Source organism: Branchiostoma lanceolatum, chromosome 3 (assembly GCF_035083965.1).
Source record: "Branchiostoma lanceolatum isolate klBraLanc5 chromosome 3, klBraLanc5.hap2, whole genome shotgun sequence".
Classification (NCBI taxonomy): Eukaryota; Metazoa; Chordata; class Leptocardii; order Amphioxiformes; family Branchiostomatidae; genus Branchiostoma; species Branchiostoma lanceolatum.
The window spans coordinates 28,842,641-28,870,299 of NC_089724.1; the positions used below are offsets into that span (position 1 = coordinate 28,842,641).

Sequence of the window (27,659 nt, forward strand, 5' to 3'; positions counted from 1 at the left end):
GAAAACATGTTTGAGAAGCGTTTTTTTAATGGTACCGCGATTTTCAGGAACTGTCAATATTTCAGTAATTCTAAACTGTCATTAGGGTAGGCGTCTTTTTTTTTCTTCAGGGACTGTAGTTTTGTATATAGTACAGGGAAACACTATTTGTACTGATACTGTAGCTTTTATAAGTAAACTAACACCTCATCTTGTGTGGTTTTTGATTTCATATCTTTTGAATATGTTTAACCTTACTCCAATGTAAACAGAACTCCGTGATTAATAGCGCTTCATGCACGATAATATATTGTATTTGTGGGCCTTCGTAGTTTTTAGACCACGCCCACTTCCTGTGTCATCGCACCAAATATGGTACCCGGACCGATTCTCACGCCCGGACCAAATCTCATAGAACACCGGCATTCAAACATTTCCCGAACTTACCGCATCAGCTACATGTGCGAGTTGTATTTTCCAAAAAGCTGCCGTAATATTTGTCCAGTCGAAATGCACAGAAATGGTCAATTTTGCTACGATGTACAAACGCAAGCCATGTGAAGAAAATTATACTGACTTCGCGTCAAACCATGGATTTTCTAACAAAGATAAAACATTCTGGTTTTCTTTATTATCATCCTATCCAGTTGAGTCCACATGAATTTGATAACAGCGTGAAAAAATGAAGATTTTGAACCCGGCGTGCGGTGGCGATGCGGCTTCTACCGGCGCGCCGTGACCGTTACCGACAGTGTTACTGTACTCGCGGGACTGAAAATCGTCTGGCCGCGACCGCGTTGGACAGGTGGCCGCTATAGCCTAATTCTTAATGCTTATGCCAATGGGAAAAATCCAAGGGACCGACAAAAAGTGACCATTATGGGCAGGTGGCCGCTATATATGCAAAGGTGACCGCTAATACAGGTTTGACTGTACTAGTGTGGTAAGTTTGAAGGTCCAGAGATTTCCCATTTCCACACCATGCGTAAAAGTGCATCGTCCGTCCCGTGCGCCAAACTAGTATGCGACCTGCGACAGGACATGGCATACTTAATACACAGACTGGAGCTCACTCTGCACATGTTCGCAGCTAAAACTCACAATTCCCGTTGCCGCATTGGTACGTAACTTGGTATATCGCTAGCTAGGTTGCGTGTGGTGATGGACGTTGTCTATTTTACAATGTAACAGTGACTATACGATCATAGCAAGTAGGAAAGCTTCGTACCCCGTATCTATCTGAAGTATTGCAGTCAAGCGTAACGGGTTATAACATGGTCGCTATGGCAGGACAGTGGCCCTTGCCATTAATTATAGGGGTGCAATTACGATATTGTATTGACGATTAAAGTAGCTACAGTGTAAAAGAGACATTGTGCATCACCACGCCGAACCAGGCAAACGATATGCCAAGTTACACACCAGTGCGACGACGGGATCGTGAGTTATAGCTGCGAACGCGCAAACAAAAGCACTTCCAATACTCCCAGAAGGAGGTATTCCTCCTTCCCGGAGTAATAAAGATAAAATGATAGCAGATAAATGGTAAACATTACTATACCTAGCTGAGGCAGAAAACAATGGAATTTATATACTAAAAACAAACGAAATTGATATAAATAACAATACACAACTCCAGGGGAGTATGATAAACAGTGTCAGCTGGATGGCAAGTGGATTACTTATTTCACCATAGTTGTTTTTTGGGGGGGGGGGGGGGGGGCAGGTGGGCAGGCAGGTGAAAATAATACAAATAATAACAGTGGAGTCTTGGCAGTAATCTGGCTGTATACAATAAGTGCGAAGAGCTATAACGGGGTAGGTTTACATGTAGCTGTGGTTTGAGGATATGATGTTACATAGTAACTGATAAAAATTAACAGAAAATAGTGAGATTTAACAATGATAAACCATAGTTACCGTATAAGAGGCATAACAAAAAGTAGGCTGGGTGACAAATGGTCTACATAAGCAACATAGCTGGTTTTTAGACAATCAATTGAAAATAATAGAAATCACATGGTGTGGATATAGAGTGGGTACATAGATGTAAGGTTGCATAAAACTGAACTTAAAACTGCAGTGAAGTGGAGATGGAACACAGTTGGCATTAACATTAACTTGTGGTGTTGCAGCTCCTTGTAAGCCATGCGTTGTGGATGTACCTCTTAGCAAGCACAATGATTGTATCCCATGCACCCTTGTGTCCTAAGAGTAGATGTTTTTTTTCATTTCAGTGTTACCTGTACCTACCTACCTTCCTAGTCTCTTGACCTCCGGGTCGTTGGGGGGACAAGGTAGCAAAGAAGATAGACATGTGTTGCCAAAGGACTGTCTACTGAGACGTTATTTGAGAGAAGCAGTGCTGGTCATCTGCATGGAACAAACTGAATTGCTGTGAATTTCTAGCACTTTGCTCGAATGTACATTTGAAAAGAAGAACAGGTAAACCCGTCAGAGATAGAAGTAAGATAGATAGATTCAGGGTAAGGCATTTTGACTGTACGGTAAGAAATTATGTACATTTTTCTATTATATTAACTTTCGTAGATATGATCTATGCATTGAAGATCTTATACCTGGCCAAACGTGAACACAGCTGAATGTATAACAGAAGGAATAAAAGATTTTCTTGACTGCGTATTTGTGACAAGGTATGTTTTTTGTAGTGTGGTCAGGACACATTTACTAGGGATGGGGCATTTGTTGCTAATTTTGTGCATAAGACAAATCTATTCATATTCATATCCACATACATACAGTACCAGACACAGTAAAAGTAAAATGAACCATTATCCAGAACAAATCATTTGTAAGAGTTATTTATTATGGCACAGGGTGCAAATCAGTACAGGTGTCTATGTACATTGTGCTCTCCATACAAATCTTTGGAGTGCAAATTTACAAATAATCTAAAAATTAGCCACAGAGCCAAATGAGACAACACGTAAACTAATATTTTACATGCACAATTTGTAGGAACAAATTAAGGTTCACATGTACAGTTACTGCAATATGTGCTTTTAGTTTGCATAGAACATTGCAATCACTGAATGTAATAATAAAAATACCACAGCAGTCGGTTGATAAATAATACAAATGTTTTTGGTTCGGTTCATTTGTCAAAAACACAGCACACAAAATATGAAATAACTGGTTAATGATGATAAGTTATCGCATATGCATATGAATCAGCAAATTTGATTTTCTTTCCTAACAAGTTATTAGGTTTGATTATAGCCTTCCTTAAAACTATCATGGAACCAATATGACTGAAAGTAAACTGAATCAACTTCAAAATTTGTTTTCAATTTGGGCTTTCCGTCACTTAGGTAGATGTCTATGATACACAGAAATCATAGCTTGCTGAATATTCAAAATGATAGTGATTTGATTCGATTGAATTTATTCATTTGGCTGAAAAAAAAGTACAGCCAGGGCAACCCAACTAGCCGAAGGCTATCCAGAGGGTTGGATATTCAAAATGCAATATATTTTCACGAAGCACATCAAAACACACATGAAGGCGTATGCAAAACGCAAGACTAAAATACATAAAAGAAACAAAGTTAACAAAAACCAGCACAAAGCTGAAGCTTATATGGAAATACTGTATTGTCAATGTTTACAGCAAAATAGAATGCAAGATGGAGATTGTGAATATTGTAGGAAGCCCAAACTACAACTTCGCGGCAACGTTAAACATCTGCTACATCTTGGGCAAAGTTTTCCAATACTTTGTGATCTAGTTTTGAAGCATCACTCGTATTCCTTTTCTCCAAAGGCAGATCTCCCACTTTGCCCGTGGCAGAGGTGTGTGCTTTGATGCTCCACACAGCGACTCCGATCAGTGCGGCAGCCACGGCAACTGTTCCAACAGACAGCAGCGCGATGTATGCGGGCTGTTCGTACCAGCTGGACCCTTGTTGGTCTGGAGCTGTGAAGAAACATTGGCTTGAGTACAAAATGCCCCGGAATGAAACTAAAAAGGTCGGTGACAAGTTGGTCCCGTAGGGTGCTGTCCTCAATAGATGATGTTACGTTGCTTTGAGCCCCGTTGCTTGTGAAATTAGAGAATATGTGAAATATTAAATGGTACGAAAACAAAGACACACGTTTTGTAAAACCGACTGTCCGAACGTCACAAAATACGCACTGTTTCGTTTTCTTGTCTTTTTTCATATCATCCTTAGCCTCTGTGTTATCCATGAAGCCACACACGTAGTCAAGTCTGCGTGGTCCAACATGCCAAGATGCTACTAAAAATACATGTACCTTCAGTGTCCTCAGTACAGTTCTTCCCGTCTCCCGTCATGCCATGCGGACAGTCCCCACACTCATGTCCACCTGGTACGTCTGTACACGTCACTTCCGGGTAGCACGGCCGGGACGAACAGTCTGGGGCAAATCAGAATCATTCTGTCACATTATTTCAATCTAAACCTTATGGTTCTAATGGTCTAAGAGCATCTGTGCAAGTAGATCTACATACATAGTTTTATGTGTAATATAGCGTACAATGTCATGTATTTCAACTGGCAATGTGGCAGATATTCGGGCAGATATGTTTTCATAAGAGATAGACCATCTGAATTTCTAAGAAACACTGACAGACCCCCTGGGAGACAAGATAAGACAGAAATATGTGAAGTGCTGACCAATCTTGAAGAATTGTCACATGATTATCAATTGACCTGTCAAACACATCTGGTAAAGATCCTGGATTAGATAAGGAGTCCCAAAAGGGGGCATACAAAAGGCCCATCAAAAATCACTTATCACCATTTGGCATGGATGTGCTAACACGACGAGTGAGGCAATACGATTTCCCTAGCAAAAGAACCTGGCCCCGATAAGTTGAAAATTGTGAATCAGTGCTCCCCCCCCCCCACAAAAAAAAATATACGCCCAAGAGGCCTGCAACGAAGGCTACACTTCATAAGCTTATGCAAACACATCCCAGGGGATGGATGCCTACCACTTACTACACAGATTTGCCATGATCAATATAGAATACAACACGGGGTATTCCGTATCACCCGAGGTACCAGCCCGACCGCGGGTCGGATCGCCCGACGGCCGTAGGCCGGAGGGCGATCCGACCCGCGGGAGGGCTGGGACCGAGGGTGATGCGGAATACAACGTGTTGTATTTTATTTATGTCATACCTTGGTCATACCCACCCGAGAAAACACACATTTCAATGCGGAATGCGCCAGAAGTTGAGGGAGTTTTGTGTCCTCGAACAAAAAACTGTAGCAACATTGATTCCAATCTCCGAATCTGGTATTCGAATTTCCGACGGCCGAGCAACTGGCGCGCTCGAAATGCGTTCGAAATATTCTATGGAAGCCTGTGTGATAACCCTTCCGAACCCTATGTGATCCGGATAGTTATCACACGGTCCGGAACACCCGTATCAGGCCCAGGCATGACATAAAGGAGGTTATCTTCCTCTATACATTAAACCTCCTTGACCTTGGTAGTGTCAATGCACTGAGTTGGTTATGTACAGTACCAAACAAACATGAAAGTGCATGACTTATACTATTCCTACCTACCAACATCTTCAACACAATTTAACAACAGAATTTAAATCATGTATGATTTTCCTACTTACCAATTATTTCTTCACAGTTGATTCCATCACCTGTCATTCCGGCAGGACAGGGTCCGCAGGTGTACGCGTCATCAACTACGTCACAGGTGACGTCAGGGTAGCAGGTGTCGGACGAGCATGGAACTGAGAAGGATAGATACAGAGTTTTTTTTACCCACCGGAAGGTCCCACGTCATCAAGCTGGTCTTATAGTATTGTGATAGGTACGCCCTTCACACAACATAAAAGGGCATAAGACACCAATGACATCAACATTAATAATTTCCTGAAATTACATAAAACATAATTCGATTGTTTAATAACATAGAAATTTTCACAAAATATTCACACTTCGGATGTTATTGAACATCGAACCATCAAAACATCATACCTTCAGCTTTTGATTCTTCCCACCAGGTAATTACATTAATCGGTGACTTGCCCAGTCATGACGTCACAATGAACACTGCAGCCGATTTGGAACTTTGCACTGCGGCTCGGAAAGAACGTTATTTTTGCAAGCAAACAAAATAGATATTGTTGTGTCCTTTAATTTTTTTAGATTTAATCACCATAATTAAGCACTATTTGCTCATCAAATAAGGTTTTTCGCAAGCCGTCGTGTAAGGTCCCGAACCGGCTGCCGTGTTCATTGTGACGTCATGACTGGGCATTAGTCACTGATTAATATAATCACCTGGTGAGAAGATCAGATAAGAATCAAGAGCTGGATCCATGGAAGTATGGTTTCTGATGGTTCAATGTTAAATTAACCCTATCTAGACCGGGCTTTTTTTAGACTTCTTGGACCGGGGGGGGGGGGGCTCTTTCGACCCCCCCGTCATAACTTCCGAACGGTAAGCTCTATCATCACCAAATTTGCAGGGAGTGATGTTCACGTGTAGTTTTATAATTCCTGTAATTTTGGTGACGTTATGACGTAATATGACGTAATTATGACGTCATCGATGTGATTTTATTGGTTAAATAGGGAATTCCCATAATTTCTAAAAATATTAGACAAAATAGTGCGTATTATTGATTTAAAGATATGCCAAGACATTTGACGTCAGTTGTGACTAAGTTGACGTCAAAATGACGTCGGAGAATGACGTCATGTGTTGTTATCGACCCCCTGGGATCCGCCATCTTGGATCGGCCATTTTGAAATTTTTAAAAGTACATTTTTTCCATGTATGATCCCAAATAACAATCAAAATAGACTAAAAACATTAATCTGAATGTTTCTGGTTAAGAAAATTCCAGGTTGTGACGAATTTAAAGGCGAAAAAGCCTGTTTATACCGAAAATAATGATTTTGTCCGCCATCTTGGATTTTGAGCGATGACGTCATCAAATTAGCATAATTTATGAATATTTAATCATGGCAGTTACATTAAATCACATGTGATGTTATACATGTAGGAAACTAGCGTGGTTGAGCAAGAAAACATTGGAAACAACTATGTTTTTATCGAAATTAGTGAAATTTGCATAAAATGCCTCTTCAGAAACCCGTTGCCATGGCAACACGAAATATGCTAAACTTATACTTTTATCATAATATTGTTGCCAACTAAATTTTAGGAAAAGACACCAAGTTTGGTTGTCCTACCATACGTCGTTTGGCAGTTATACGATGTCAAAGTTGGCGCGGGCACTTTTAGCCCCCCCCCCCCCCGGTCTAGATAGGGTTAATGGGTGTGTATTTGTTTTAAACCTTTATATTTCTTGAATGATGCTACTCCTATTTCAGATAATAAGAAAATGTTGTATTTTGGTGTCTTATGCCCTTTAAGTTTAACGTTACCTCCAGTCTGCTCAGTGCAGTTCTTCCCGTCTCCCATCATACCATGCGGACAGTCCCCACACTCATGTCCACCCGGTACATCTGTACACGTCACTTCCGGGTAGCACGGCTGGGACGAACAGCCTGAGGGAAAAGAAGCATAAATGATGACAATGACAATGAACTTTATTGCATATTCATGCCCAACATGGGCTAAATGCATTAGGTAACATGAAATAAAAGAAAAGGAACCTTGTTTTATATTCCATCTAAATCTACAGAGTCTCTTCTTGAAATATTTGTACACAAATTCACATAGTTTTTCAATTATATCGTAGGTTTTAAATGACATGATACATGTGAATAACTCGTTATTTGTAAGATGCACATATTTCTTGTCTACATGTAGTTGTATAGAACTTACAAGGGATCTGCGCATGTCTGCGTATAGTGAGCATTCTAAAATAAATTTGTAAAAATGTATTTCATCTGCTATACAATGATTGTCACAGAATTTACACATCCTGTTATTTGGTGGAGTCTGGTTGTACCTATCAACTTCAATTTGTAGTGGATGATCACTGATCAATAATAAGACAAGTATCAATTTGAATTCCGGTATTGGCATGGCACCAAATGTCACAAAAGAGTCTGTGCAAGCAAGTTCTGTAAATGCATTGACCTTATGCTTGTTTTTGGATCCGTTTTTCATCAACAGAATACTATTAACTTTGTCAAGCACAGTTTCAAAACAACGTTGTGTATAACAAGAAGCTACTCTTTTAGTTTCTTTTTGATTTCATTTTGTACAAATTTATGAGAAATTATACTTAAAACAACAACCATTGTGAAACATTGTACATGCGGCAAGACTATACGATTAGAATACGACAGAAGGAGGAGCTCCTGGGATGCACGTCCGCATTGCTTTTATTACAGGTTTGCGTAGCAAAACCTTTGTTGGGTCCGTTGGCATGTGGGGTGGCCGCCATCTTGATTTTGTGACGTCGTAGGGTAGCCATACCATTTCATTGAGAGGGGTGTTTTCTGGGGTTGCTAGCGTTCTCTCTATTTTTAACAAATGGGCACGTAACTATCACACATTCGACTCAAGCAAAAAGAAAAAAAATATACCAGTTCATATTTATAAAAAGACCCCGTGATCGCTAAACTAACATAGTTAAGTACTAAACCAACAACAGAAGTTCTACATTATGTTCGATTTTCCTACTTGCCAATTATTTCTTCACAGTTGATTCCATCACCAGTCATCCCGACAGGACAGGGTCCGCAGGTGTACACGTCATCAACTACGTCACAGCTGACGTCAGCATAGCAGGGGTTGGACGAGCAAGGGTCAAAGGGGACTTGAAAAAATATAAAATTATTGAATTAAAGAAGTCTCGTGCCACGTTGTCCCTAGACACTCAGTAAGTAAAACAATTAATACAATAAAGTTCAGACAGCCAGAGTAAGGAATAAAGATAAATAGTTCATACTAGCTGAGAAGTCTCCGTATCACACCCTTCTGAAAGCAGAGCCCCTATCGCTCGATTCGGCTCGCTCGTGTAGGGGCCCTGCTCTTCAGCCCCTGTTGACACGGTTCTGGCGACGTTACTGACAGTTGTTCATGAATAATCAATGAGCTATCCTTATTTGGCGGTTAATTTTTTCTGAACCTAGGGTAGCGATGTGAGACGTAACCTGATTGGTTGATAGCTTCCCAGTGCGGTTTGCTTGAGCAGTGCTTTAGCAAACCCTCTGATTGGCTGAAAGCTGTTTTGGTGGTGACGTCGCCAGAAGCGTGTCTACCGAACGTGAGGAGCAGGGCCCCTACGCGAGCGAGCCGAATCGAGCGATAGGGGCTCTGCTTTCGGGAGGTGCCGTATCATTGACAGGCAATTAGGTAAATACCTACCAGAAATAAGAATTTATCTAATCACAAATCTCTGTATACAATTTTTTTATAGATGACCAGCACTTGACATCATCATCAGGTTATTGCTTACTTTCTATGACGACACACAGGGAGCTGTCCACAGGAGACCCGTCAGGACAGATGGTACACTGGATGGCGCCCGGGATGTCTGCGCATGTCCCGTTGTCGGGGCAAGGGTTGGATAAACATGGCGTCTCCTGGTCACATAGCGGACCTGTGGCAAAGGTATTCAGATGACAAAGTCGTAATTGTATGTAAATAGATATATTAACATTGATGATATGATTACCAACTAGTTACCAACGGTAGCCAAACATGTAACGTAACCTTACCAAGTATCGTCCAATTTATTAAAACGTATCTATCTTCAAACCGCGCGGACATAGCCAAATGTTTTAACACATGGGAAGAAATATCAGCTCTTCTGAAAAGAAAATGTATAGTCTGTAACTAGTGTAAGTTTTTCTCCGTCTTTTTAAAGCCGTACGAGCATGTATTTATACTGAGGTCTATGATGAAGAATTGTGCTAGGGTTACCCATTATCGTCCACTTCAGTCTTTCTCCTTCTAGTGCTATACTTGAAGAACATAGACCAGAAAGAAATTCACATTAACTATCCAAAGTAGTCTACCGACAAATTATAGTTAAGTTGATATGTTTGACCCGCCGCTTTCTTGACGCAATGGAAGAAAACAACGTTGTCCAGTGAATTGCGCGGCACGTGGCGTCCACGTGATAAACGCACGGCCATGATGTTTCGCCGGCCAAAAATGTACCACCGGTGCGGGGGTCGCCAGGTTTTATCAAATGCTAGGTTTTATCAAACCTTCCGAAAAGTAGTAAGAGTTTTCAACCTCGAATCGCCATGGATAGTTTGAATATCAAAGAAAGGCTTAACGTAACGTCGGCTACTTTTAACAGATACTAGCTATCGGGTAAGTTTGAAAAACATGCTGAAGTACGTGGTGTCGAACTGCATATCAAATGCGTCATGCATGACGCTTCCATGCAACTTGCTGTTACTGGTTCAGGAGTTTATCCTGTTATGTCGCTGGACGTAATCCTATTTCAATGTTTTGTATAAAAAGAGTTATGACTAAGGATCATTCTTATGACGTTCTTTATTGCTCATGAGAACTAGCTTTGGCAAAATACACCTCGACATGTGGACATGACCCCAAACTGGACGATAATTGGTCATGCACGATAACTCGTCATGTTACGTTACACCAAAACCTCTGTTATGTTTGGAGGATTGGCATACGAGATACAATGATGCTTTGATATCTCAGCAGCTTTCAGAATCTTTTAGCATAAAGTATTGCAAAGTTTTCCAAATCTGCCGTTCCAGTGCAGCCGGCGATTACTAGAACATTGGGTGGCCTAAGCACTGAATGCTTGAAAGTGAAAGCACTTACCTGTGTAGTACTGCTCGCACTCGCAGTGGAACCCGCCGACGGTGTTGTTACAGACTCCATGACCACACGGGTTGTCCAGACACTCGTCCACATCCACGTCACACAGCGGACCTGTGAATTCCGTACCGTTACAGGTGCAGTTGATGTTATCGGGGCTGTCCAGCGCGAAGGGAGGGCAGGAACCGCCATGTTGACACGGACAGTTGCGGGCCATGATTGTGAGAGAATCTGTAGAACTTGAACCACACTCGTCAGCGGCCATGACGTTGACGACGATGGTTGAGTTTTGTTTGGGCGTCCACGTCAGCCGACCGTCGCTGTTCAGGGACAAGGCTGGGTCGGGGGAGGCGCCGCTCAGTGAGTACCGTAAAGTGGGACCGTTTTCTGGGTCCTCTGCTTTGACTGTGAGGTCTAGTTGGTTGTTGATGAAGGCGATGATGTTGCCGGTTGATTCAAAGACAGGTGGAGCGTTGTCTGTGGAAGAAACAAATCGACCATGAAAGAACTGATCAAGGGACGATTGAAGATAATAGATATAATCTTATTGACATAAAATATACAAATCATAGTGCCAAGTCTTCAGCTAACCTAAATCTCAATTACTCATCGCAACAATCAAAAATTCACAATCACCTTCAATGATGATAGTGGAGGATGTAATTATTGCTTGTAATATCAATCGGTTAACTGGAGGATTAGCAGTCGGTCTCTTTGACAAGAGACGTTTTTGAGCAACATGGTGTATAGGTTTCTACAAAAATAAAGGACTTTGTCAATCAATGCAAAACATACCTTGATGTACGCTCCATGCTGAATTGTTAACTGTCGGGAGGCACTGTTTGCACCAGTTACCGATCTGTGTGTCTCCACCTGCATAGCAAGTTCCGTCTATCTCACAGGAGTTGTTCTGCGAATGAAACGATAAACGCAATTGAAACAAGAAAAGTTCAGGAGAAAAGATACATAAAACGGAAAATCTGCTGCAGTAACAAGGTCAACCTCCAGGCCCAACATCGACCTTGATCTTCGTGTTCACAACACCAACACATATAACAACATGGTGTCATCGCAATCCATCCAGAGGTTCTTGACCCATTGCTGCGAATTAACATACACACAGACAAACAAACCAAAAACTATACATGAACCCCAATTTTCCATGACCGGAATTTTTGGTCAGGTTATGGATTGGTGGAATGGTTGATCCGAGTGCCTGTAGCCTGATTGAATTACAGCCGAATTACAGCATCGGACAGCAGAGTTTGTGGTTACACGAACTACGAGTGCCTGTAGCCTACAGAAAGCCATGTCGTTTTACCTTTAAAACACAGTAGCCAGTTGCGTTACACTCTTGACAGACAGCGTCATACGTGATGAGCAGAACAGGCGGACTGAAGCGCACACCGTCGTTACTGATGGAGACGAGTGTCGCCTCGGCTGTTGTCCTGTGTCCGGCTGCAGTACTCCTCCTTACACGGGACCGCGGGAGAGGGCAGACCACCCGGGCAAAGTTCTCAAACTCCGCCTCAACGGTGATGTGTCCGTCAACAACGTGTACGCCGTTCTCGTCAACCTTAAGATTGCAACAGATACAACTTGATACCATATAACATTGCATGGCATGAAATACGTGACGTAAGATGACGTAATTATACAGTTGCAATAGTGAAATCACAGCCGGCCTTTGGAGACATGTTCAATGATTCTGTACTTTGGATTCAAGAGCAACATTCATGTATGCACTAATTTTCACAAATGAATTAGTTACTTTTCAAGGCTAACAAACAGTAAAAGACAAGACCCAAAACTATAAGAAAGAAAGCGGATGTCCTACCATTGCCGACTGTAGGAAACACGTTAAGTTTTCCGACTCCAAGAAGTTCTGTCCGATGACAGGAGTCCGTTCGCACGGCCGGGTGTTGATGTCACACAGACCGTCCTTCGGGATGAAGAATGCGTCTGGTGGTTTATCTGTTTCTATCGAACAGGACGGACCTTCAAACCCCCTCTCACACACACACTTGCCCTTCTCACAGACGCCTCGCTGGCTGCAGTTGCCCGGACATGACAATGTGTCGAAGAAAAAGGACGGGGCTGCGAGGGTCCCGTTGGTCGTGTCGTTCTTCGTCTCATTGTTGTTGTTTGTCCAGAAGGACGTGTTTTTGTAGAGGATGTCAGAACAACTCTCCTCCATTGTGGTGACAGCGACCTCTGCCCAGGAGGTATCACCTGTCGCCTGGAAGTGGACAAATGCATAAGTAAGATCAAATCTACTTTTGGAAACATCATTTCTCGAGTCTTCTGATCCGTTCTCTCACCGTGTGTATCACAATGGACAATGGACTTGAGGTAAGGACCCTTTGCAACAATGATACAACTTATTTTGTAGCCTTTCAAAGAGTTGCTTCCCCTCATATGATCAGTTAGACACATTCTAATCTTTTATATATGTTTGATTAATATCAAAAGGGAACTGAAGACATTTGTGATATGAACGCGCCCTTTACATTTCCTGGCTGGTGACATCAAACGTCTTTTAAGTCTGTATCTCACTGATGCCACGGCGCCGGCTTCGTCACCGAGTCCTATACTGAATTATGTTACCGTTGAATTTATAAAGGGGATATGACGCAAAAAGTACAAGTATGACTAGAAAGGCAACAAAACACACAAAGCGTAAAATGATTCGGTTTTTATCGATGAAATTCATTAAGAGCTTTGTCAAATCGCCTGAACTCAGCGAGGCCGCCAAAGTCCCGCAGGTCCAGTGAGATAGGGGCTTAACGCCCAAGATGCCATGAGTTGTAGTAATACCTGGATATCCGCCACACACCCATCCACAGTTCCCTCTATGTCTGAGGAACCTTCCATTGCAGATGAACACACTGCACCTGCAGGTGAATTCAGCAGAGCGTCCTCACAGTACGCTCTGGCCTCGGCTTCAGACATTCCGTTTGGTGCGGGCCAGGACGGCGGAGGCTGGGAAAAAAACAAATAAAAGCTGTCAGACTCCAGGTTGCAAAGAACACTAATTGGACTATGAAACGAGAGTAGGCGGGCACACCAACATTATCACTTGAAGCATTTGTAGTTGATAATAATTTTCCTGCTTAAGTTTTATAAAGAGTCAATGTACCTAAGATGTATGTTGTTCAAAATCATTCAATCATGGCAATAAAACTGTGTTCATATATCCAAACTTGGTCAATTATATCAAAAATTATATTTATATATTCACATAGAATACAATTCAATAAATTTGAATTAGGATAAGGATCGAACTAAGCACAAAGTCATGGCAAAAAGTACAATATGAATGTTGGTCAGAAACTCACAGCTGTAGGCAGCGAATCGTCATAGTCAAACGCGAACATGTCATCGTCGTACACCTCGTCGTTGCACCTGGTGCTTCGCCGCTTGCGTGCGTTCTGCTGGTCGGGAACAGGGCGAACTCCGGCCCGCCTCTTTTCATCCTCCCATCGGCAGTTGTAGGCGAGGGTGGAGTCACAGACGACTGTCTGTCCCAGGGCGGGGTCGTCCTTACACGTGCAGTAGAGACGTTCATCCAGAGGAAGAGGTGCTGGAGGAAGTACTCCTTCAACTAACGTTTGACCCTCTGGAAGCCTGTCAATTGCAATCGTTAACAATTTTAGTCCAAATACTAGTAGAGTCAGTCCGTAGTTTTATAGAAATTGTGTTTGTCATTTCTACTCTGTCGTCTGGGAATATGTGGCCAGCTGCCATAATTGGTGATAAGTTGTGACACTAACTTTTTATAATAGGAATGTTCATCATCCTTATATCTTGTGCAAGTACTTAACCCATTGAGGACATCTTGGTTTGCTAAGATATTAGGAATAATAATAGAAATGTTAAGGCATGGCTAGAACCCATTACCTCAAAAGCGGATATGATAATCGATTGTCATGTATACATTTATCAGTCAAAACTGGGGCCTCGTTACTTACTTCCAGCTGTTGACGAATGCCGAGTGGCTAATGACGGCTCCATCACGTATGGTGTCTGTTGCTGTCGTGCCGAAATGGCGCCCGTCGTTTTCTTTGTCGCCATCAAACGTTCCACAGAGTCCAACAGTTTTGTCGAAGTCGTCAGTAGAAGGGTAGATGTAGACGTTCATGTAATAGCCCCGCACATCGATCTTTATCCATGAACCAGTTGGAAAGTACACCTTGTTTGAAAGCGAAAAACACCAATCTAAAGTATGACTTTCTCTTCCGCATGCATGTAGTGGAGGACAGATTTTTGAATGCGATGTGATCGAATTTCTGCCATCTGTGAACATCTCTTTCGGTCGGAAATCGCAAATAGTGAAGTGCCTAGAATGATAGTGTCGCCCGCTAAAATTAAGTTTAGAGAATTGCCCAGCAAGATATATATCTTCAACTCTTTTAACGCTAAAGGAAGTTGTGAATCGAAAGGACCATAGTTACGTTTCAAAGAAAGACCTACAAAATATTTTTGTCCTCCATCGGCAATGTAGAAGCGCGTGTCGTCGCCGACAGCCCCGTGATAGTCCACCCGCATAGCCAATGGTAGACCGCGTCGAATCACACCGCCTGTGTACCAGTCGAACGTGTCTCTGCTCCCGCTGCACTTGTTGAGGATGAACACTTCATTTCCGGACCTGACGCTCACGCCGCAGTTACAGGCAACGTTCCCAGCATGGCACATCTTCATCCGAGTCTGCACCTTCAAAGCAGATAATCATATATTCCGAGCTCGAGTAAGTATCTCCTTTGTTATGTATGCATAGCCTAGCATGATTCCCTTGGCCTTTTGCATCATCATTCAATTTTGCATCAAACAGATTTATTTATTTATTTGTTCGGTTGTGTTCAATGGAAAAAGGAAGGGAAAGGAATCTCGAACCAGTTTAGCTCAAATGAACTCAATGAACAGATGAGCTACTCTTCCACTGGTCGTGACAGAGGAGACAGACGCTATGTACAGTATTTACAGGTTCATTGTACCGGGGAAATTCCCCTAGCTCTTTTCGACAAGCACAATGAGCAGTGGACCACGGCTTAACGTCCTGTCCTAAGGACTGCGATCTTTAACGGTAGCGTGCATGTCGGGTGATGAGCGACACAGCCGGGATCGAACCCGGGGCTTTTAGTTCCAGAGGCAAGATCGCTAACCACTGGACTACGCACGCTACAATGTACAACAACCAAGGCTGCCCGACAAGCTATTGCTATTACAAGGGGCCAGCCTTCAAACAAACAGATAACATTGTGAATACTGATATTTTGTCGGACCTACACTGTATGGTTGATAATTTTATCACTAACCAACGGCTCATCTTGTTGATGAACGATTTGCTGTTGCATTTATTTTCTCGTAAAAGAAGTTGTTTTCTCTCTGTACTTTACAAAAAGGGGCTAAATGTAGAAAAGGTGAAACAAACAAAGATAAGGATACAACAAACAAAATATGCCTTTCCCTTCACATTCTTTGTCAGTAGTTAGTGTAGATTAGACCACAAACCTACCTCTATAGGAAGAGTCTGATGCCTGTAGAGAACGAAAGTGCCCGGCTGGTACACATGGAACCTCCTGGAAAATAACAGATCGCTGATAAAGATACGCCGAGACGTTGCCACGCAGGCAATGGCTGATCAATACTAAATGCTGTGCATGTGAGATGACTACAACATTAAAGCGTAAGGTTTGACTTACTTTCCGTCGAACGACCTGTAATGCGGATCACCTGTCGATGAGCAGACAGTTCCTTCTCTGTCCTGATCATGGGTAAGTACCTATAAGTAAAACGAACAGACGCAATGCCGCTGCAAGTAGTCACATGTGCCAACTGTATCACCTTATGTCAAATAATCCCGTTCAAAAGGTTTGTTGGTAATCATGAGCTTCTTATTCGCTTCTTATTAACATAAAATCATCAAGTTCTTTTCTTCTTTGTTCTGGGGAAAGAGCTGCACAAAACCCCAAAATGTATTTTCAATGTAATTTGACAGCCGATGAGGTAAAAAAAAAGAAGTCAAAACACAACAGTATGCACACCGACAGAGGATGTTCAACTCACATCAACATCGTCCACTTGATAGCCATCCCACAGTGGTGAGTTCAGGAATGACATGGGACGGAACCCGACTTTTAAATACCTCAGTCCGTCGCTTCTGCCGTCTATTTGGAGGTCGCGAGTTGCCTTCACCGGAAACTCCAGGATTCCGTTCCAATCATCCTTGGTGAAATCCCTCACACAGTTTTGGCTCGATTGTGCATCAGGTACTGAGTTACCCTGGCACTGGCGGTCGGCTGCATAGTCGACGTCTTTGAACTCGACTTGCACAGATATTTCACAAGGAATTATTGACTCAGGGTATAGGCAGAGTAGAGGTAGGGTCGGTTGAAGTTGGATGTACTTTTCATCGCCGTTTTCTTCAACCTCAACAATCTCAGTCAGTATCTGTGAGGTAAAGTTAAGTATTATGAATGAATGAATGAATGATTGTATGAATGTATGATTAGGTTTATCATGTAGATACATACATGTAGCAGGGAATCAACCATAAAAAGATCTATTTTTTTCTTAATTTAGTGCAACGAAAATATACGAAGCTCTTTATTTTCAACCCAGTAGGTAGAAATCAGGACCGGATGTTGACTCCGAGACAGATGTAATATATTGTAACATCACACACTGCATATAATGAAGATAATGAATGCCCACAATGAAGGCTAAAGATCTCTCTGTCCACCCTAGCGTAATACTTTCTCGATATATCTGTAAATGTTGTTTTATTACGGCTAACTTAAGCTTAAACGTAAGCAAATGTCTGTGCACACACACACACACACAGACACAACCACACACACACACACACACACACACACACACACACACACACACACACACACACACACACACACACACACACAAACACACACACTTCAAAGGGACCAGGATTATGAAAGGTCTACTGAAAAATGTAAAATATGAAACCTTGATTCCAGCAAAGAATTCATTGCTGACTTCTGTCTCCCCAGGTGCTCCTCCACTCTTAAACCTTCCGCGGACTCGGCAAGTGATCTGAAAAACAAACAAACGAACAAAGAAACATATTGTAAGACATGTTACACACAGTATATTTGTAACTTTGCAGCTCATAAATATATTATATCAACAGCCTACAATACCGACTTATATTTTCAATTCAACAAATACTTGGGCTGTTTTTGTTTGTAGCTATGACAAGAGACAAAAAAAATTCACAATGAATGCTTTATGACTTGTGTATGCAAGCTCGTGTAAAGCTCATCAATAGTTCTTTATATGGTGGCAAGCTTTTTTGTGCTCAACCCTTCGCATTTGCTACGAAGTGTTTGTTCTGCAGGTCTGACTAAATGTTGAATGTTCGACTTCATGCAGCCACAAACACCATCACGACCTTTCTGCACAGTCGCAGTCTATATTTGGCAACTACACAGGGCCAGAAAAAACTGGATGAGCTTGTGTGTGTGTGTGATACTCTTAAAATGTTAGTATTCAGACATTCTTTGGATAAATGTGTCGGGTAATACAAAGTTGCTCTACACAATATGGCCGTACTTACTGTTTTCCCCATACCCAGCCTCAGCTCATTCTGACGCAGAACAGCCTGTCGTTCTCCCTTAGTCAAACTGACATGGTGGAAAATCTCATTGCCGGCAACCCAGTTGACTTCGATGGTCAGGTTGTCCCATGGCGGACGGTCGAAGTCACACAGCAGCACAACTTCGGACTGCAGTGAGCTATTGGTCAGCTGTGGGTTGGTTGTTATGTTGGGGAAGTTTTCTGTGGATGAATTTTGTATATTTTCTAGGTTTACAATGAAGTCATTAGTTGAAGATGATCGCTTCATGGTACCTGGTATAGATGAAAAACACCGAAGTGTTTATATTTCTAACACATGCATCACAAGTCCTTGCGATGATGTTTCAAAAAGGTACCTTTGATGTACGAATACAACAGTCGCACGCGAATTCTGGAGTAGTAATTGTCAACAGTAAGTTGAATTATATCAAGATGTGTGATCGTGAGCAAAATAATTCTTGTGATGCGTAAAATTGGACGGTCCTGCTTGTAAGACAACGTTCACACAATGTTCATAATATCCAAGTTTTTGATAAGTGTAGCAATGAGCTACTTAGCCGGGTCCTGACTACCTATACAGTTTCACGAAAAAGAACAAATGTGGAGTGTCTGACCTGAGCATCCTGGAGTGAAACCGTAGTTTTCTGAACTCTGTCCAGCTGGGCAAGGCACTTCGGTACCTGTGTATAAAAACAATACCAGATGCACCTTGCTGTCAACAATGTCACAGTGACTATGAATTCGCAGTCCTATAAAATCCATGACGTTTTACAGTACTATCTGCTTTATCAGTGATGGCATAAGCAACTACAGGTATAAAAAGACATGAAACGGTTGAAGTCCTGTGTGCGATAGGGAAAGTCGGTGATGTTAACTTGGGCGTGTGACGCGTTGTGGTTGTCACCAATGACGTTAGATTTGTTCATTATTTGTACCTGCACAGTACGCCTCGGGACAGCCCGGTGTCGGGGGTAGCAGGTAGACATAGTAGGACTCCCCATCTCGGACGCAGCTCTTCACTTTGATGTCCCAGCAGTTTCCTTCACACACACCGACTCCAATTCGGCAGGCTTGTCTCGTTACTTCCCCATCAGTCAGTTGGAAGGGTACCTGGTAAAAGCATTGGGTTTGATAATCATGCTTGTGTAGATAACAAAATTCAATTATAGACAATTTTCAAATTTTATTGAATTCACCATCGCAGCAAATCAAAGTCTGTTAGTAGCAATAGCGAACATCTGAAGGCTTACCCGACACAATACCATCAAATTGGTTGCAGCAATTGCAATGGTTTTCTAACAGGGACTTGTGGCAGCCGTATTTAAGTGCAATTGTGGTCACCATTGGTTTTGTCTTAGGTAGAGACAATAGTGATGATGGGAACTATATTTGAATTGTTCAATGTTCAATCTACATGCATGCATGATATATTGTCGGAATGGGTGAGAAGTGAAGAAACAGGCCCCGATCACCTCCTTCCACAGACCTGATGATACTTTCGGATAGCACACCGACATCTATTCTTTTTTTCTCTCACAGATTAATGTGATGTCCTTACCTTTCATCCAAACAGGACCGATGGTCGAGCAGCTGGTTGGGTCGAGTAGAGAGCAGTTGGTGGGAATCTCTCCGCCTGCTGGACTGACGAACCGGTACCACTGGGTCCTCAGCCCGCTGTCACAGCGGACATTTCCGGCACTCATCAAGGATCCAGTGCTCCTGTTGGGCTCGTCCAACGCTTCGTAGTCGGTACACGGGTCTCCGTACACAACAGCTGCAGAAAGGCAAAATTCAATCTGGCCATGGTCTCTACGATATTGCGTGCAAATGTTCCTAGCGTGTTCTATTAAGAGCAAGAAATGGTGGCAAAGGTAAAAAATCGAATTCGCTCATATTTTGCACAGTGACAGTACTTGGCCCATGCCCCCTCAAAATAGCTTTCTTTCTACTCAAAACCAATTGTTACCATAATAACAGGGCAAATGCATTTTCGGGCCATTTTCCTTGATTTGATCATGTCAAAAACTGAAAAGGCTTGCCTGTGCAATGGCATGCTTCCTTACCTGAACAAACTAAGCATATGATAAGTGCCAGGATCATTCTTAACAATGGTATGTCTTCTGAAAACGACTAAACATCCAAGGGCGGTTGTATTAGTTGCTCTCTGGTTGATGTCAATGTAGGAAAAACGTCAGAAATTTCCCTGTTATATAAAGACTACGTACAATCTAAACAAACGAATTCATTACTGGCTGCCAACAAAGTAAACTTGTTGTGCAGGTGCCGCCGTTATCGCACCAAAAGGTCATATCTGTGTACATGATTGACTTCATGCATTTCATTGTTCAACGCGCTGAAGTGTTTTCGTCGGCCCCAATTAAACCGTCACCATTTTCCCGAGTGTTTGGCTTTCCTCCCGCCTCAATTAATCAGTCACCATTTCCCCAAGTGTTCCTCCTTGGATCGTGATAATTACGACGTAAGTCTCCCCAACCTCAGGACAGTAATCATTATAAACGTGTTTTCTGCATCTTATGATTCAAGATAAAGATTCTTCCTCCCTGTTGTGAAGCCTGCGCGCAATCAAAATAGGTATATCTATTGCTGTCATCTAACCAAACATGTAGTGCAGGCGCCACGGTTGTTAGCAAACTGTGAAGTACAACATGTGGCAACGCCTGAAAACTCAAGTTCTGCGGTAAAAACACAAATAACTAAAGAGGAATACCGCGTTTCATTGTGTACGACACGTATTGGTAGTAAAATAAATCAACTAGGAGCAATGTACAATAGACTTAAAGCGCAGGATTTATGTGAGGGAAGTCTATATAGACTACTCAACAAATGAAACGGGAGGGATAAATCATATGCTTTAGGCTTGTCCAAACAATAAAAGAATGTTGAGAGGTTTGAAGTACTGGCGAATTGCTTTGTTTGTGAGTTAATTGGCGATACATGTACTTAAGTTTGAACGATGGGTAGCCTGTACGGAAATGTCCCAGATCCTGATCAATCTAATGCTTACAATCAGGCCTCTAAGTTTGGACCTTGAGAGTTTAGATATTAGTAACACAGTTGACAGTGTGGGACTCTTATTCAAAAAAGATAGATTTAGGAGAACATAAGGGAGGGCAGTGTCAGATTCAACTGAACTGAACTTATTAACGATGAAAAAACCTTTTCGGAATGCAGAAATATCAAACCTCTACTCATCCGCCTATTGATTGACGTAAAATCAACCCCTGCCCAATAATGAATTTACCGGTTATTTACAAACAAATTTGAAAAAAAGATGAACTCCTTACCTGTGTAAAGTAAACCTATGGCAAGTGGCAGAACCATCCCCAACATGTTGTATTTTTCCAGGGAAATCTGGTAGTTACACCCGATTGACTAATGTATGCGTAAAAACATGAGTGGGAAGATAATCTAGATCCGAACTCTTCGACGTTTACACCACTCCTGTGGTTCGTACAACACGAACTCGTAAAGTTAATGACATTTGACACTCCTCCCTATTGGATGAATGAATGATTTATTGCACAACAATTGCATCAGTGACAATGTATGGCAAATTACAGACAACATAGGTAACAATCTAGTTCTATACATGTATAAGAATATACTACTTACTATAATACTATATCCAGTGTGATCTATGGCCATTGCAACATGGAACTAATACAGACTAAGGGTTGTTTTGGAGAAGACCAAAGAATGCTTATCAAACAAGCTTATATATTAGGTGGGCAATAACGGTTGTTAATCCGTTAGGTTGCTGGCTTAAAATACAAGGGTCACTCATACATGAGTGGCTTGTTATGTTTGTTTGCAGTTCTATTGCATGATATCATAAATGTCTGTAAAAGTTTTCTTCGATGATTTTAGAGACCTGGAGACGCTGAAGCCTTTTGGTCGACCATTTGACCCTTATTCCTCGTTGGTCAATTTTTAAGAAGGACTTCTGACAATTTCAAACAAAATGAAGAATGCTGGGATTTTTTTGTAAAGTTGTGTTATAATGTGGCAAAATGAAAGTGTATGTCTAAGCTTAATAGCAAATTGCTACCTTGTCCCCCTAACGACCCGGAGGTCAAGGGACTAGGTAGGCAGGTAAGTAATAGCAAATAGTGGACTTTCTCAAGTGTTTTCGAAAGAATATCCACCTCTTAAATGCTTGATCTTTCTGCACCAGCTATACGCTTTCTTGTTGACGCATAATTCACGTATCGTTAGCTAAATGGGAGAAATCGACCAACCCATTAACGTGAAACTCACGGGTTTCGCAGCAGGTACCCCAAAAGGCGAGTGGACACCAACACGAAGAAGACTGGGGCGTCCCTCCGTTATGACAAAACCGGTTACAGGGTTGGGTTTGTGGCCCCGGGGCTCCACAGCCGCTAGCTGTGCGTGTCTGCGTGCCCGAGTTTCCACACGGGGCGCTACAGGCGCTCCAACCGTTCCACTGCCAAGTGCATCTTCGACGTCGACGGCGCCGCCACTGGGATTGAGCCTCATAGTTCATCAGTAAAACCACCAGGACTCCTACCAAAATTACACGGGTCGTATGCATGTCTAAGCAGTAGGTAGAACGAACAGGGCTGTTTCATATCTTGAGAGCAACCGAGACTATGAATTGGACAACAGGCAAAGTAAACTTTAAAAGGGTCCACATGGGGCATAATGAATAGCGATGATATACATGTACTCAAAGGGTATGTTACGCGTTACATCGGGAGTAGGTTGCCTTGTCATCTTTGTGAAGTGCAGCAAAATAAGCGACTCAAACAGACAAATACGCTCATAAATTCTGATACTCAAGTGCCAATGTTGTCGCATCCAAAGGTCATTTCTGGATATGCAGGACTTTGGGCATATGTTGATCAACGCCGACGCAGCAAACTTTGAAGAGGGTCTGTATGGGGGCGATTTACGCTACGTCCGAAGAGTCCAGTACCAATGACCTTTATGGCACGTACAGTAACCCGATATGGTGTTAAGTAATGCAACCATCATTTGCTCTTTCTCTTTTTAAATAAGGTATAAATTTGTAGCTCCTTTGCCATTGGGCGGGCGTCAGTGACATAAACTTTAGTACGAAGTTTTGTGAAGGTTCGGCAACTGGTAATAAACAGTACCCTATTCCTGATCAAAATTACCCTATACAAGACACTGACCTCTTAAGTTCTAGGTCGGTAAGACGTTAATTTATAAGGCATAAGACTGAATGTCTGAGCATGTGTGTATGATGGTTTTCATTGGACAATTACAGACATAAATTTTCTAGTCTGGAGTCCAGCCTTCTTAGCTTTAGTCCGCTACCCAAGCTCCGCTCCTCGCTTCTTATGGAGCTTGGGTAGCGGACTAACGCTAAAAAGGCTGGATTCCAGGTTATAAATCTTCTCGTTTGATAGTGACTCCGCGGGTTGCATGGAGTAAAATGATTGTACAATGAAATGCTTCCTTACCTGTAGAAACTAAACATATGACAGGTGTCAAGATCATCCTCAACAATGGTGTGTCTTCTGGAAACCACTGAACATCCGGTTGATGTCAATGTAGGAAATTTCCCTGTTATAAAGTCTGCGTGCATGCGATCCAAACAGGCGAATTTATTACAGGCTGTCAACTAAGCCAACCTGTTATGCAGGTGCCACTGTTATCGCTGCCAAAGGTCACATCTGTGTACATGACTTCGTGCATTTCACAGATTAACGCGCTCAAGTGGCGTCAGCTCTAATGAATACGTCACCATTTTCCTTCTCGGATCGCGATAATTGTCCACAACCTTAGGACAGTAATTATAATAAACGTGTGCATCTGTATCTGTATAGGACAGTAATTATGATAAACGTGTGTATCTGTATCTTATATGAATATGTTTATAATTCAAGTTCAAGATTCTTCGTCCCTGTTGTGCAGCCTGTGCGCGGTCCAAATCGGTATCATTGCTGTCATCTACCCAAACCTGCAATGCAGGCGCCACTAGTTAGCAACCTTTGAAGTGCAACATGTGGGAAAGCCTGAAAACTCAAGTTCTGCGGTAAAAACACCATTAACTACAAAGGAGTTACCGCGTTTTATTGTGTGCGACACGTGCTTGCTTACTTACGACACCTATTGGTAGCAAAATAAATCAATTAGGAGCAATGTACAATAGACTTAGTAAGCGTAGGGCGTATGCGAGGGAAGTCTATAAAACTATACAGCAAATTAAACAGGAGGGATAAATCATATGCGTTAGGCTTGTCCAAACAATAAAAGAATGTTGAAAGGTTTGAAGTACTGGCGAATTGTTTTGTTTGTGAGTTGGCGATACATGTACTTTAGTTTGAACGATTGGTAGCCTGTACGGAAATGTCCCAGATCCTTATCAATCTAATACTCAGAATCAGGCCTCTAAGTTTGGATCTTGAGATTTTAGATATTAGTAACACAGTGGACAGTGGGCGACTCATATTCAAAAATATCATGTTCTATAGATTTAGGAGAACAGAAGGGAGGCAGTGTCAGATTCAACTGAACAGACCCATGTGATTAACGAGGAAAACACTTTTCGGATCGCGGAATGCACAAATGTCAAACCTCTACTCATCCGCCTATTGATTGACGTAAAATCAACCCCTGCCCAATAATGAATTTACCGGTTATTTACAAACAAATTTGAAAAAAAGATGAACTCCTTACCTGTGTAAAGTAAACCTATGGCAAGTGGCAGAACCATCCCCAACATGTTGTATTTTTCCAGGGAAGTCTGGAAATTACACACGATTGACTAATGTATAACGTATGGGTAAAAACACGAGTAGGAAGATAATCTAGATCCACAATCTTCGACGTTTACACCACCTCTATGGCTTGTACAACACGAACTCGTTAAGTCAATGGCATTTGACACTCCTCCATATTGGAGAAGACCAAAGAATGCTCATCAAACAAGCTTATATATTAGGTGGGCAATAACGGTTGTTATTCCGTTAGGTTGGCTTAAAATACAAGGGTCAATTATACATGAGTTGCTTTTTATGTATGTTTGCAGTTCTGTTGCGTGATATCGTAAATGTCTGTAAAAGTTTTCTTCGATGATTTTAGAGACCTGGAGACGCTGAAGCCTTTTGGTCAACCAGCTGACCCTTATTCCTCGTTGGCCAATTTTAAAGAAGGACTTCTAAAATTTCAAACAAAATGAAGAATGCTGGGATTTTTTGTAAAGTTTTGTAATAATGTGGCAAAATGAAAGTGTATGTTTAAGCTTGATAGCAAATTGCTACCCTGTCCCGCCAACGACCCGGAGGTCATAGGACTAGGTAGGTTGGTAGGTAGGTAAGAGCAAATAGTGGACTTTGTCAAGTCTTTTCGAAAGAATATCCACTTCTTAAATGCTTGATATTTCTGCACCAGCTATACGCTTTCTTGTTGACGCATAATTCACGTAACGTTCGCTAAATGGGAGAAATCGACCAACCCATTAACCAAAGTGAAACTCACGGGTTTCGCAGCAGGTGCCCCAGAAGTCGAGTGAACACCAACATGATGAAGCCAGGAGCGTCCCTCCGTTATGACAGAACCGATTACAGGGGCGAGTCTCCGGCCCCGGTGCTCCACAGCCGCTAGCTGTGCGTGTCTGCGTGCCCGAGTTCCCACACGGGGCGCTACAGGAGCTCCAACTGTTCCAGTGCCAAGTACAGGCCCCTATGGGAGAGTACAAAATTACTACAAATGCTACCAACCAAGTTATCTTACTTTACAATTCTGGCAAAATGATATCATAATGATGAAGTCAGAGAACATCACGCCTACTGGCTACAGGACAAGGATCACTCACGTTCGCAGCAGGTGCCTATCCATCCTGGTAGACAAGAGCACCAGGTAGTCAGGAGCGTCCCTCCATTATGACAGAACCGGATGACAGAACCGGTTACAGGCCTGAGTCTGTGGCCCCGGGGCTCCACAGCCGCTAGCTGTGCGCGTCTGCGTGCCTGAGGCTCCACAAGGGGCGCTACAGGCGCTCCAACCGTTCCAGTGCCAGTCACATCTTCGACGTCGACGGCGCCTCCACGCGAGAGTCTCGTGGTTCATTAACAGAGCGGCTAGGACACCGAGAAGAAGGATTTGGACTTTATACATGTCCAATTCAATGATATAGTCGTCCTCACTAAAACGTGTACGGGCCAAGGCCTTAAAGGGGTCTGAAAGGAGCAAACGGCACATCAGCGTAAGGCATTTTTATGCGGCCAATCATTAATCAATGGTCCTTAAATGTGTGTCGTAATTTAACGCTGTCCATATGGTGTCACATTGCTTTGTAGTTATAGTCTTGTCACATATAGAATTACTAATACTTGCGAACATTTCACAAATCTATTTTATATGTCAACAAAAAACCAGGTAAGGTTTATTCAGCACTTGAAGAAAATTATGAGCTGGAGTGTTGTGTCCTTACATAAACATGATAGAGGGGGTCAGGAAATGTGTATATTGAAGTGGAGAGACTGGGCTATCTGTGATTTTTCATAAATGTTCAAATCTATCAATATCTCTATGATTAATTCGATCAGACCCTTGTAGTGCCTGGTGGCACATAGGGCAGAAAGTTTCCTTGCCGTTTTAGTAGCAGGGCATACAAAAATAGCTGATTACAGCTATCAAAACACTGACGTCAGATACAGCTGACAACTTTTCTTATCTTTTACTGGCTGTCTATGATCAGCATTTTTGTTATAGGCTGGCTGATGGTTACGGGCTGGCTGCAAAAAAAATGTATTATAAGCCCCCCCCCCCCAAAAAAAAAGCCGGTATGGCCTGCTATGGCGGCTAAAATTCTCCCAACTTCACAACAGATTGGTCTACAACAATCGTGGGTGGTTCCAAATCCATGTTTATCGATATCTTTGGGCGAAAGAAAAGGATTTCTGCAAGCTATTTGACGTGTCACACCTGACGGAGGCAGTGAGTACAAACACACGTTTAAGGATTATCTCAACAATCCTCTCCTGGACGTAATGAATAACATTGTAGATCAAGGTCTGCCAAAGCAACGTCGCAGACAATTAGCGGTTGTTTTTAGAGCTGCGTGCACAGCCAGTACTCGACTATTCGGTGCGTCCTGCTGCCATGGCGCGGCGGGCTCCTGACCTTCCCGTCCGGAACCTTCGGGCAGGACGAAATCACGCCCCCGGAGTCAGCGGACCGCAGGACACCAGGCCAAAGGTGACCATTGGAGGCCGAATGGTTGAAGACGTCATCAACCAGCTGCACGCCAACCCCTTCTACAACTCCAGAGAATCTACAGGTCAGTGCATTCATGGTGAAACCACCTC

The 27,659-nt window shown here is 42.5% G+C and overlaps 1 protein-coding gene across 1 annotated transcript; it reads right to left on the reverse strand.

Moving 5' to 3' along the window:
- Window positions 1-3,589: 3,589 nt before the first annotated feature.
- On the reverse strand, window positions 3,590-26,187 carry LOC136429531 (von Willebrand factor D and EGF domain-containing protein-like). Its single transcript, XM_066419363.1, has 25 exons — window positions 26,165-26,187; window positions 25,828-26,006; window positions 19,898-20,113; window positions 19,812-19,825; window positions 19,275-19,449; window positions 18,954-19,019; window positions 18,320-18,540; window positions 17,710-17,796; window positions 16,789-17,172; window positions 16,425-16,504; window positions 16,238-16,301; window positions 15,196-15,435; window positions 14,694-14,914; window positions 14,061-14,349; window positions 13,540-13,704; window positions 12,560-12,961; window positions 12,044-12,298; window positions 11,518-11,632; window positions 10,726-11,199; window positions 9,377-9,520; window positions 8,603-8,734; window positions 7,389-7,511; window positions 5,600-5,722; window positions 4,255-4,377; window positions 3,590-3,916 (listed from the first exon to the last, which is right to left on the reverse strand). The coding sequence occupies exons 1-25, from the start codon at window positions 26,185-26,187 to the stop codon at window positions 3,678-3,680; spliced, it is 4,554 nt and encodes a 1,517-aa protein (XP_066275460.1). The 3' UTR covers window positions 3,590-3,677.
- Window positions 26,188-27,659: the final 1,472 nt, after the last annotated feature.